This window comes from Musa acuminata, chromosome BXJ2-10, assembly GCF_036884655.1.
Source record: "Musa acuminata AAA Group cultivar baxijiao chromosome BXJ2-10, Cavendish_Baxijiao_AAA, whole genome shotgun sequence".
Lineage (NCBI taxonomy): Eukaryota > Viridiplantae > Streptophyta > Magnoliopsida > Zingiberales > Musaceae > Musa > Musa acuminata.
Genome location: NC_088347.1, coordinates 3,218,378 through 3,232,312, shown reverse-complemented (window position 1 = coordinate 3,232,312; position 13,935 = coordinate 3,218,378). Strand labels below are relative to the sequence as shown.

The 13,935-nt window shown below is 36.5% G+C and overlaps 1 protein-coding gene across 1 annotated transcript in view; it reads left to right on the top strand.

Moving 5' to 3' along the window:
* The first annotated feature begins 265 nt into the window (after positions 1-265).
* The window catches only part of LOC135625909 (DNA-directed RNA polymerases II, IV and V subunit 9A), a 29,853-nt gene continuing 16,183 nt past the window's right edge, over positions 266-13,935 (top strand). Inside the window, exons 1-3 of the mRNA XM_065131038.1 lie at positions 266-395; positions 477-552; positions 4,128-4,286. Coding sequence (XP_064987110.1) covers positions 367-395; positions 477-552; positions 4,128-4,286 — 264 coding nt within the window. The 5' untranslated portion in view covers positions 266-366. The remainder of the gene's footprint in view (positions 396-476; positions 553-4,127; positions 4,287-13,935) is intronic.

Here is a 13,935-nt window from a genome sequence, read left to right as displayed (position 1 = left end):
TTGATCCAAGAGAAATGATCGACGGGCAATAAATAAAACATGTTTCATTCTTCTATTCTGGCGTGGACGCCACCGTGTTGGCTGGATAAGTGCTGGAGCTTGTTCGTCAGAAACAGCAGGATCTGCCGATGACAGCAGATCCGGGATCCGACACAATATAACGTGGTCGGTTGCGCGTCGTCGGATTTTTATTCCAACTCTCCCACCCATGACGGTAAACCAAATGTAATAAATTGTTCTACAGTAGCGTGCTGATTCAATTCCAGACTGATCTCATTTATTCACAGGAGTGGACGAGTTCGCTGCAGTCAAAGACTCCAAAAACCAGCGAAAAAAAAGTAGCTCGTAAGAACCTCTGCCGCCGCCATGAGTACCATGAAGTTTTGCCGAGAATGGTAAACCCTCGCCGAGAAGAACTCCATCATGCCTGCCTTTTTCTCCCTGCTAATAGGTATTCCTCCTCTGGATTGGTACAGCAACAACATACTGTACCCTAAGGAAGACAGGGAGCAGAAGATCCTCCTCTATGCGTGCCGCAACTGCGATCACCAGGTTCCCTTCCCACCTCCCAAACTTTCTTTCCCTGTTTGGTCTCTTGTCTCGGTCTTTCTAGCGGAGAATGCGGGAGCTTGAGGTAAACAAAAGGATTAGTCCTTTTATTGAGCTCGGAACAAACTGTGAGGCATCCATTTAAGGCGCGTTTGTCTTCGTTTTCATCGTCTCTTTTCTGCTTGGCTGGTGATGATTCACTGCTTTGTTCTCTAAGAGATTCATTTATCTATTTCTGGAGAGGTGCCTGCAGATTGATTGAATTGATTAAAGCCATGCCTCATGTGACGCCAGATACTAACGGGAACCTTATAGTGATTTTTCGCTGCCAATAACAATTTTTCTGAAGTACTTACATCTCAATTTTCAGTGACATCTGGATTATTTGTGCTAGTTGCAAATGTAAGTTCGTCCAAATTTTGCCGTAGTAACCTGTTGTAAAATGTGGGCACGATCTTGGAAGATAGATGATGGTGCTTTATTTGAGGAATGGTTTGGTACTATTACAAGACGATAAAGGTAATTGTGCAAATCTTCAAATTTAGTGTCTGTCTTGCACAAGTTATATCAACCGAGTTGGAAGCCTTGACTGTGCAGCTTGTGAGGCATCATGTGTTGATTATAGATCCATGTGGCTGCATCATTTTTGTTCTTGAGCTGTTTGAGTGTGTTCTTAACTACTGCATAATTTAGGGTGAAGGTATAAGGGGGAGAGTACAGTTAGTTTTATTCTTCTTCATGTAATCCATATAATCTCAATAACTTTTACCTTCTTGCTGCTTTGTTGACATGAGTTCAAACAATGATTCTAATGCAATTTCCCAACTGGTGGGTATAAAATAATTCCAAAGTAACTGAGCTATGAGGAATAGTTATTAGAATAAATTGTACATTAACCCCACCAACCATCAGTGCACTGAATTACTGGTTAGACAGATGGATCAATTGGTTTGATAATAAATTTAATAAAATATGCTACAAAAGCATGTAATAATAGTTTTTGTTGTTTCTTTATTTTATTTTTCTTCTTTCTTTTTCTCCTCCATCCTCTCTCTGTTCTCCTCCTCTTCCTTTTGCTCTTATCTGCCCTTCTCCTCTGCCATCTTTTCCTTTCTGTCCTCTTCTCTTCCTTTTCCCTCTCTTTTTCCTACTTTCTTTCCTTCTCGCATTTCTCCTTCTTTCTTTCCATTTTTTCCTTCCTTTCCTTTCCTCCTTCTCCTCCTCCTTCTCTTCTCTACTTTTATTTCCCTTGATTCCCTTCTTCCTCATTTATCTTTTCCTTCTCCTCAACTCCTTGGTTACGACAATTAGGGACTGATTAAGATGGGAGGACTTATTAAATGTCACAGAAATTTTTTGAATGTGGGTACTGATATTACTCAGTTGCACCTACTAGGATTCCATTTGATTCAGACAAAAAAGGTATTGCTTACTTCTCATATTGAAAAATCCATTCAGTTTTGCTTACTTGATCAGTTCTTGTGGTTTATTGAAGAACCATGTAAGTTGGCTGGTCTATCCCAATTCCCGGAGTCCAAAAAATTCCAATCTTTTAATAGAATTAGATCATTTCTTTGAGCTAGTTCATAGTTTCCATGATCAAACCTATGGATGTCGGTCCTATTCTAATAACTGTGCTATAAGATATGATTGAAGTAACCTTTTCTTTTGGAATTGTGTCCCTTGATGGGTTTATTTAAGCTTTGGAAGCATCATTTCTATAACTAGTTAAAGAATTCTTGTTTAATTCATTTTCTTGGTTAAGTTATATGCCATTCACGATTAGGTAAATTTGATATTGCACCTCAGTAGGACATAGTCATCATTAATGATCAATTCCTATAATTTCGCTCTTTGATTCATGAATTGGTTTTACACATTTTGTAGTAAAAAATTGTTTTAAAGAATTTCATGTATGAGATAGAGATAGAGATAGATTATTGATTAGTTCCACATTGTTGAGGAATTAAGGTGTCATGCTGTATATTCTGAAATTAGCTTGCAACTTAAACAACTTATGCTATTGGATTGTAAAGGTGTACAATCACCATGCATGATAGCCTTGACCAGATTCTCTCATATTTAACATAATTTAAAAAATCAAATATGTCAAGTGTTAACGCTTGAACTAGATGAAGTAGAATAAAATAATTGAACTAGGTTACATGAGTCGGATAAGGCCAAGCTAATTAGCCAAAAATCAAGTGATATTTTTAAGTCGAGTAAAGATGGATAGATGCACAAGTGAACTACCCCATAATGGGGAGATATGAGGAAGGCATGAGCAAACCTAGGGAGAAGATTCATACAGGTACTGGTAATAATATCAAACTACATAAGAAAAAGGAGATGTTGAAAGAAAAATTCATGATATGACTAGATTTGACGTCAAATTAGAAGTCAACACGTGACATCCAATCAAATCATGTGCAGGGCCATGGGAGACCAGCTAGCATGGTGATGATGTGGAGCCACCTAATCCTACCCAAATAGCATGGTAATGATGTCACACCACCTAAGCATGCCCTTTCAACGTGACATCTAAATGAAATATACCCCACTGATACCCTAGCTTAGGCTTATGCAAGGAGAGTCTTTCTAAGTATGCACTAACCTCTATATTCTCCGAATTAGACTCATTACTTTTAGCTCTTTATTGACTTAAGCATGAGAAGAGCCCTGTTGGACATGCCTTTGGATCATTTTTGCTATTTCCTCCTATTTGGGAGGAGTCTGCTCTTAAAGAGAAGAGACGAGATGAGAAGGAACAATCTGCCCAGACCTTCTCAAGGGGCATCTGATTTTCTGATGTGATTGCATTTGGAAAACAGATCAGTTTGGGTCAATTCCACCACGTGGAATTCACAACCAATTCTGACACTAACAATTCATATAATATTCACGATAAAGATATAAATTGCTGGAGGTTGGTCCCACATTGCTAAGGAATTTAAAGTTGAGCCATATATATTGGAGTTGGTTCGCAACCACTATGCATGATAGCCTTGACAAACCTGATTTGGCCTCAAATTGAAAAGAAAATTCTAACAAAAATGTGTATGAGATTTGATGAAAAGTTGCTTTTTGGTAATGTGGGGTGTGGGATATTTTATTTTGCATTTTGGGTTGGATTTTGAGAATCTCATACATTAAATTAATTTTTCTTTCATAAAACTTAAGAACAAGCTAAATCTCTTTGAGCAAGCAAGTCCACGTCGGACACTGACTCCAAGATTGCATTTTACACTGACTCCAAGATTGCATTTTACATTTTAATATTTTGTAACCAACTTCTGAATAAAGATCTTGATGTGCATCATAATAACTTCAAGAATACAATTTTTTTGCCCATATTTACAAATTATGGAGTCTATAATGGGATTCACAAGGTACCATGACTTTTATATTTGATCTATTAAATATTTTTTCTCTGTTCTTCTATAACATGTGTTCCTTGGGACACTTATGCTTATTGTCATGTTATTCTCATATAGCATATTTCTTGTATATCCGGTCATCAGTTTTTTGAAATATATTCAATGTAACAATGTCTTGAGAGTTGTTGGGCTCTTATTCAGGAGGTTGCTGACAACAACTGTGTATATAGAAATGAGATACATCACTCGGTTGGTGAACGTACACAAGTTTTACAAGATGTTGCTGCTGATCCTACTCTTCCTCGTACAAAGTCTGTCAGGTGTGCTGTGTGCGGTCATCCAGAAGCTGTTTTCTTTCAGGTATGGACTCCTTTGTCTTGGATGGTGCTGAAAATTCATCTTCTTGGATTTAATGGCTTGTATGCTGCATACACATCTATGTTAAGGTTGCATTGACTTGTCATTTGTTCCATCCTTGGTTTCATGCAAAGAAAGTTCCGATTTCAGTTTTGCTATCGAAGATGATTGGTGTTTATATTTAGAATTAACCAAGTTTTGATTTATGTTTAGTCGCTAAAGATGGAAAAATTATTTTTATAAACTATTTAATGAATATTCCACACATGACTTAGATTTAACGATAAATAATGGTGGTAGATTTAATAATTATAGATTTATTCATAAAATTAGCTACTGAAGTAAAAGATACATTAATAAAGATAAAAATAATTGAGAGTGTGGGGCATCATGGTATCTCTATTGAGATCTGGAAAAGTTTAGGAGATAAGGGAGTAGCTTGGTTAACTAGTTTATTTAACAAAATCATAAGATTTGGAAGGATGCCTGATTAATGGAAGGATGCCTCGTGGGTCCCGCTATCGCTTCCATGCTCCCTCTACGCCTCCTCATGTAATGACAATATAATTACAAGCACGTAGGCCCAACAATAAATGAGAAAAAAATTGGAGACTCGCAGGCCCCAATAATAATAATAATCACATCACATATATCACATCACACGTTCCATGATCATCCGTCCACATCTTACATCATATGTACACATCATTATAGAGGACTACTAGATAAATAATAATATTTAATTAAACTTTTTAATTAACTAATATTTTTTTGAAATTCGGGACATAGGAATTTTTTGAATTGAGGGGTATTTAGGTAATTTGGACAGAAAGGACAAACTAAAATTTCTCAAATTCTAAAGGGGTAAAATTAACCTTTTGCCCCAAAATTCCCTAATCCCCTTCCTTCTTTGTTGCCTGAGGGGGTGGGGGCAGTGCCCGCAGGCGCCAATGCGGGCGATCGCCGCGAGCGAGCCCCGCCTCCCGCAGGCGCTGGCCGCCCTTGTAGGCAGGTTGCCCATAGGTCACCTGCACGCAGACGGCCAAGGCTGCAAGCAGCCTTTGGGCACTTATGCGAGGGCTGTTAGGATTAAGAGCGGCACTAAGAGAGGGGGTGAATTAGTGCAGCGAAAAAATTTTCCGATTTCAAAGGACTAGTTTCGATTAAAAACTGATTCCGACGAAAATGGTTTTGATTCAATTCGTTTCGGAGAGAATTTGAACTTGAAAGCTTTCGTAAAAGTGCAAGAGAAGATTAAGGAGATTTGCAGTAATGTAAATTGCACAAATGAAAAGTATCGATTTCGTAAAGTCTTCGTACGATTAAAGCTGATCTCGGAAGGTGTTTACTTGAAAGCGTATGTAGGCGTAGTAAAAGCACAATAAGGAGGAGAGTCAGTTTGCTATAGAAGTAAATTGCTCAAAGTAAAAGCAAACCGAGTTTTAGAGTTGTTCGGTCAATGTGACCTACATCCACTTTCGGATTCCTTCTCCGATGAGGTCACCGGCGTCCACTAAAGGCCTTCCTTCAGTAGGTGAAGATCGAATACCTCTTTACAGCGCTTTCTCCTTTTCTCAGGTTTAGGAGATAATTCTTACAAGTCTCACTCCTCTTTCTTGGATGGTTACAAGGCAAAGAGATGAAGGAGGAGACCTCTAATTTTTACAACACTTTTATGACTCAAGACTTCAAGATTAAGCCAATACTTTCGTGCCCTTTCATGCTGAAAAGGGTGGGGTTTTTATAGGCCCTAATGGCTTCAAAATTGGAGCTAAAAAGTGTCTTATCCCGGATTTCCGGGGTACTAGCGGTACCACCGCCATTATTGGGCGATACTACCGCCTGTACTCTGATATTGGGCGGTACCACCGCTGGCAGCAATAACTGCCGGCGGTACCACCGCCCAGAAATCCAGGGTCACTGCCTTCCAAGCGGTGCCATCGCCGACCATGTTTTCAGGGGCTGAATTGGGTGCTCAATTCGGCCCAATTCAACCCTGTTAAGGGCCTAGTTGGCCCCTAATTAAGTTAGTGGGATTACCTCCCAATCCTAACTTAATTTACGCTCTAACTACGATAACTAAGACATGATTACAGTGCTGCTTGTTCTGGTGCGTCAATTGCTCTTCCGGCGAGCTTTCGGCGTACTTCCGACGAACATCTGATGAACTCTCGGCAATGTTCCGGCGGACTCCCGGCAAGCTCCTGGACTTTACGACGATCTTCTTGGCGAGTTCTGACGAGCTTCTTTGGCAAGCTCCTGGACTTCTTGGTTGGTTCCGATAGAACTTCCGACGAACGTCCGGACTTCCGTCGAACTCCCAATGTGATCTCGATCTTGACTTTGGCACAACACCTGCTTGATGTCTTACTGCTATCGTAGTTAATCTTGTACACTTTTCTCAACATATAGATTAGATTAAACAAATTACAATTGACTTCATAATCAAAATTTGAGATTTAACAATCTTTCCCTTTTTAATGATGACAATCAATTGATGACGGAGTTAACCTTAACTCCCCTTATCTATATGCCATACTTGAGAAAAGACATTCTTGAAGACCTTTGAATTCAAGAAATAAACTGATAAGATAAGTTCATTAAACTTATCAACATACACATCATGATTCCTATCATGATCTATCATTCTCAAAATACGATGTCAAGTATTTATCAAAATGATGTCAAGGCATGACATTCAATTTCAAGTATGATATTTCAAATATAAAAGATGACAAAGATAGCAATTCATCATTCTATGACAAGTTATCAATTACAAAATAACAAGTTAAACTCTAGATATCTTATCATAATGAAAGAAATTTATCAAGCAAACATTTCAAGTATATATAATGAAATACATTACATACATTTGTCATCAATTTACCACATTTTGGTGTTATTTCTCCTCCTTTGTCATCAACAAAAAGAAGAACAATTCAACAATGCAAGTGTGGTAAAAAAATCAAGCAAGTTTCACACTCAAAAGTTCTCATCATTAAATGTTATCAACATTAAAACGATAGATTCCAACAATTTATCCCCTTTTGTCATCACATTTTGCATGAAGAAGAGGAAAGAAGGTAAGGAGGGAATCCATTAAGAACTAAATTTGTGAAATGATTTGAATCAAGTCAAAAATGATAAATAAGTTTTCGTTAAAACATGCTTTCATTTTGACAAAGAGAAGGGATTCATGAAATGGATCGAGATATCCATATGAAATCAAATCCCTACGAAAATTATCACACACATGCTTTCATTATCACACACGAAAATTCATCTTGCAAGGATTAATATATCCATTGAAATTCCTTCAATTATTTATGGGAGAGTAATATCACATGAAGGAGAAATTCAAAAATAAAACTTCACAGTGAGAAGAGCATTACATCAAATTTATTTTTCATTAAAAATTCATAAGAGTGAAATCCGTGAGAGATGCATTTGTTAATGACTTCCATGAATCAAACATCAACACTTCATGCATTTATAAAAGGTTTCGTCATAGCCTTTCATCACCACTTGCATAAGGTAATATCTTGTAGCACTCAAAAATTAAGAATCTGATATTGCATCATGTATGATTAAAACTTCTCAATATTCAATAGAGATCATAATCATCATATAAATTTCCAGCATCAAAGTAAACACGATATTGCATTATTGTATGATAACATGCTCATCATTTAAAGAGATCACAACATCTTAAGTTTACAACATCAAAGCACATAAATTTTCAACATCAAAGCAAACACAACATTAAGGTAAATAATTTTCAGCATCATAAGAGGAGAAGATTTAAGTGAGTGATCCAAATAAACAAGAAAGTCCGAAAACGAAATTTGACAAATTCATGCAGTCGGACAAATTAACATTCCTAATTCTCTTCTAATAAAATCAAATTGTTCTTCACTTAAGGGCTTTGTAAAATTATCGGTTAATTGATGTTTCGTATCAATAAACTCTAAGATTACATCATGATTATTGACATTATCTTGTATAAAGTGATGCCTAATATTAATATGTTTAGTTCTAGAATGTTGAATGAGATTTTTTGTTAAACATATTGCACTTGTGTTATCACATTTTATGGGAATGTTTTTAAGATGAATCTTATAATCTTCTGAAGTGTTTTTTATCCACACAACTTGTGTATAACATGCACTTGCTGTAATGTACTCAGCTTCGATTGTAGATAGCGCAACCGAATTTTGTTTCTTGGAAGACCAATAAACAAGTGCGTGTCCTAAAAATTGACATGTTCCGGATGTGCTTTTTCTATCTAATCTACATCCAGCAAAATCCACATCAGCATAAGCAATTAGTTCAAAGTTCTCGGATTTTGGATACCATAATCCTAGATTTGTGGTTCCTTTAAGATATCTAAGTATTCTCTTAACTGCTTTAAGATGAGATATCTTAGGATTAGATTGAAACCTAGCATAAAGTCCTACACTAAACATGATATCCGGTCTAGTTGCGGTGAGGTAAAGTAAACTTCATATCATACCCCTATAAGCTTTTTGATCAAAGCTTTCTCTAGTTTCATCAATGTCTAACTTAGTGGAGGTACTCATAGGAGTATTGATAGCCTTTGAGCTATCAATATTAAACCTTTTTAGCAAATCTAAAGCATATTTTGTTTGACCAAGAAAAATACCATTACTTAGTTGTTTGATTTGTAAGCCTAAAAAGAAAGTTAATTCTTCCATCAAACTTATTTTAAATTTAAAACTCATTCTTTTAGTAAATGATTCACACAGAGATTCATTCGTGGAACCGAAAATAATATTATCAACATAAGTTTGAACAATAAGAAAATTATTTTCAAAATTTTTGATAAACAATGTAGTATCGATCTTGCTTTTAGAGAAATTATTTTTGATAAGAAATGAACTAAGTCTCTCATACCAAGCCCTTGGGGCTTGTTTCAATCCATAGAGAGCTTTAGTCAATTTAAACACATGATTAGGGAGATTATCATTCTCAAATTCAGGAGGTTGTTCAACATAAACTTCTTCGGAAATAAAGCCATTAAGAAATACACTTTTAACCAAGGTATGCAATATCGTATCGTACCGGTGTTTCGAGGTTGGCTCGGTACGGTACGGTATCGTGTACCGCTCAGTACACCAGGGTGTACCGAGTGGTTTTAAATATTTCGTCCTCTTACTGTAGCATTGTAGTAGTGCTACAGTGTAACACTGTAGCACTGTAGCACGTTCCGCCCGGTAGTGGGCGGTTCGCGTATTGGTATGCCGTCGGACCGGTACGTACTGCTCGTATCGGGCGGTACTATTCGAAATTGCATACCATGCTTTTAACATCCATTTGAAACAACTTAAAATGATTACTACTAGCATAGGCAAGGAGCATCCTTATGGCTTCTAATCATGCCACAGGAGCGAAGGTCTCTACATAATCGATCCCTTCTTCTTGGTTGAAACCTTTGGCCACTAATCTAGCTTTGTTTCTAACCACTATACCGAGTTCATCTTGCTTGTTTCTAAAGATGCATTTAGTACTAATAACTAAATGGTCATTTGGTCTCGGAACAAACTTCTACACATCATTTCTCTTAAATTGATTTAATTCATCTTGCATTGTGATGATCCATAAATTATCTTTCAAGGTCTCGTCAATGCATTTTAGTTCAATTTGGGAGAGAAAAGCGGTGTTGGCATAAAAATTCTTAAGAGAAGAACGAGTTTGAATCTCTTTAGATGTATCTCCTATAATTAGTTCCTTGGGATGAGCATCTATATACTTTCATTCCTTAGGTAAGGAAGTTTCGGAAGAAGATGCATCCAAGTTGCTAGGTGGAGAAGAGGATTCATTTAAATTCAAAGTATCAAAATTAAGATTATCATCAAAATCATTTTTCTTAACTTCGAAAATTTCATTAAAAACAACATGAATATATTCTTCTATAACTAAAGTTCTTTTATTGAAGATTCAAAAAGCCTTTGAAATAGAAGAGTAACCAAGAAAAATTCTCTCATCGGATTTTGCATCAAACTTTCCTAAGGTATCTTTTTCATTCAATATAAAGCATTTACCCCCGAAAACTTTAAAATATAAAACATTGGGTTTTTTGTTGTTCTACAACTTATAAGGAGTTTTGGAAAGTAATAGTCTTATTAGAACCCTGTTCATGACATAGCATATCGTATTTAGTATTTACGGCTTCGGCCCAAAAATATTTGGGTAGGCTATGTTCATTTAAAATGGTTCTAGGCATTTCTTGTAAGTTTCTATTTTTTCTTTCTACTATTCCATTTTGTTGAGGATTTCTTGGAGTAGAGAAGTTGTGGTTGTATTTATTAGATTCACAAAATTCTTGGAAATCACAGTTTTGAAATTCACCACCATGATCACTTCGAATTGATGAAATCATAAATCCCTTTTCATTTTGAACTAGTTTACAAAACATAGAGAAATACCTAAAGCAATCACTTTTGTGTGCTAAAAAGTAAGTCCATGTGTATCTACTAAAATCATCCACAATGACAAACGCATATTTGCTACCTCCTAGGCTTGATGTAGCAATTGGTTCAAACAAGTCCATATGAATCAATTGCAAAGGTCTAGAGGTGCTTATTTGGTTCTTAGGTTTGAAGCTACCTTTTATTTGTTTTCCTAGTTGACATGCATCACACACATTATCTTTGACAAACTTGATATGAGGAATTTCTCTTACAAGTTCTTTAGATGAAATTTGAGAGATTAGTTTCATGCTAGCATGACCTAATCTCCTAAGCCAAAGCCAAGCATCATTATTCAAAACCGAAAAGCACATTTCATTGCAAAGATCATTGATGTCAATAGTGTATACGTTATTTTGTTTTAGTACAATTATATATGTGTTTTTGTAGGGTTTTTCAATAATGCAAACATTAGATTCAAATTTAACAATATATCCTTTATCACACAATTGACTAATGCTCAAGAGGTTATGCTTTAAGCCATCAACTAATAACACATCTTCAATAAAGAAGTTGGATTTGTTACCTACGGTTCCTTTGCCAATGATTTTACCCTTGTTGTTGTCTCCGAAGGTAATATATCCTTCGTCTATGCTAGTGAGCTTAGAGAATTGAGATGGATCTCCAGTCATATACCTTGAACATCCACTATCAAGGTACCATCTCTTGCTCATAGCTTGTGATGGCAAACGTTTCTACAAAAAAGTATGATTTTTAGGTACCCATTTAACCTTGGGTGCCTCAAAAATCGATTCATGTTGCATTGAGTCATTTGAGGTTCTTTTAGGAACCCGTATCAATTTGTGTGGACTACATTTCTTAAATGGACAATGATAAGCTATATGCCCAAATTTGTAATAAAAGTTTCATTTCTTTTGGGGTGAAACATGCAAAGTAGGGCATTTGACAAAGGTGGTTAGATTTTGGTGAGAGCTACTCACAAATTCGACTCCGCCTTTTCTATGAACATGACCCTTGTTGGCAAGGATTATGTTCAAGGATTTACTACCAACCTCAAACTTTTATAAGGTTTTCTTAAGTAGTAAATTTTCTTTTTGAAGTAATTCTAGTTCATCACATTTCGTACATGAAGCTAAACTATCATTGTGCTCAACTTTTAATCTATCAAAATCCCTAATAAGAGAAGCATGATCCTTTTTTAAAGAGTTATATTTTTTATTCAAGGTTCTACATTCATCAAAGAATTCATGAAATGCATTTTAAAGCTCATCGAAAGATAAATTTACATCTAATGAACATGTTACCTCATCTCCAATAGCCATTAGTGCATAGTGAGCAATTTGCTCGGTGATGATAGCCTCCTCTTCTTCGGATGCACTTGAGCCGTCCCATGTTGCTTTAAGAGCCTTCTTCTTTGGTTGCCTCTTCTTGACTAGGGTACATTCGCTCTTATAATGTCCCGGCTTCTTGCATTCGTAGCATATTACTTGATCTTTCTTGGGTTCAAATTTGTTTTTAGTGTCATTTTTAGATTTGTTCCTTTTAATGAATTTTTTGAATTTCCTTGTTAAGAGTGCCAAGTCTTCATTAAGGTCCTCATCACTTGAGTTTTCTTTCAAGTAGTCTTCTTGAGTTTTTAGTGTCATATCCTTCTTGTTCTTTGGAAGGGTGTCCTCAAGCTCTTCATGAGCTTTACAAGTCATCTCATAGGTTATTAGTGACTTAATTAGTTCTTTGAGAGGAAAATTATTTAGGTCTTTGGCCTCTTGAATGACCGTGACTTTAGGGTCCTAACTCTTGGGAAGGGATCTTAAAATTTTATTAACAAGCTCAAAATCATAGAAACTTTTACCAAGTCTTTTTAGACCATCGACGACAACCGTAAATCGGGTGCACATGTTTCCAATGATCTCACTTGATTTCATTCAAAACAATTCATAAGTATGCACTAAAAGATTGATTTTTGACTCCTTCACTCTACTAGTGCCTTTATGAGTCACTTCGAGTGTGTGCCAAATATCAAATGTCGTTTTACAAATGGACACATGATTAAACTCGTTTTTATCTAAGGCACAAATCAAAGCATTCATAGCCTTTGCGTTTAAAGCGAAAGTCTTCTCTAACTCATTTCAATCTTTCATTGGAAGAGAAGACTTTTGAAATCCATTTTCTACAATATTCTATAGTTCGAAATCCATTGAAATTAGGAAGATCCTCATTCTAGTCTTCCAATATGTGTAATCCGTTCCATTGAACATGGGCGGACGTGTAATTGAATTACTCTCTAGGTTGCCGGCAAATGTCATCTCTCTTGGGTTTAAAACCAAATAAGAGTGAACCTTGCTCTGATACCAATTGTTAGGATCAAGAGCGGCACTAAGAGTGGGGGTGAATTAGTGCAGCGAAAAAATTTCCCAATTTCAAAAGACTAGTTTCGATTAAAAACTGATTCCGACGAAAATGGTTTTGATTCAATTCGTTTCGGAGAAAATTTGAACTTGAAAGCTTTCGTAAAAGTGCAAGAGAAGATTAAGGAGATTTGCAGTAATGTAAATTGCACAAATGAAAAACGTCGGTTTCGTAAAATCTTCATATGATTAAAACCAATCTCGGAAGGTGTTTACTTAAAAGCGTATGTAGGCGTAGTAAAAGCACAGTAAGGAGGAGAGGCAGTTTGCTATAGAAGTAAATTGCTCAAAATAAAAGCAAATCGAGTTTTAGAGTGGTTCGGTCAATGTGACCTACATCCACTTTCGGATTCCTCCTCTGACGAGGTCATCGACGTCCACTAAAGACCTTTCTTCAATAGGTGAAGACCGAACACCTCTTTACAACGTTTTCTCCTTTTCTCGGGTTTAGGAGATAACCCTTACAAGTCTCACTCCTCTTTCTTTGATGGTTACAAGGCACAGAGATGAAGGAGGAGAATTCTAATTTTTACAACACTTTTATGACTCAAGACTTCAAGATTAAGCCAATACTTTCATGCCCTTTCATGCAGAAAATGGTGGGGTTTTAATAGGCCCCAATGGCTTCAAAATTGGAGCAAAAAAGTGTCTCATTTCGGATTTCCGAGGTACTGGCGGTACCATCGCTATTATTGGGCGGTACTACCGCCTGTAGTTTGACACTGGGCGGTACCACTGCCTGACAGAGCTCGGAGACTGAGCTCTGGCGGTATCACTGCCTGACAAGGGCGGTAC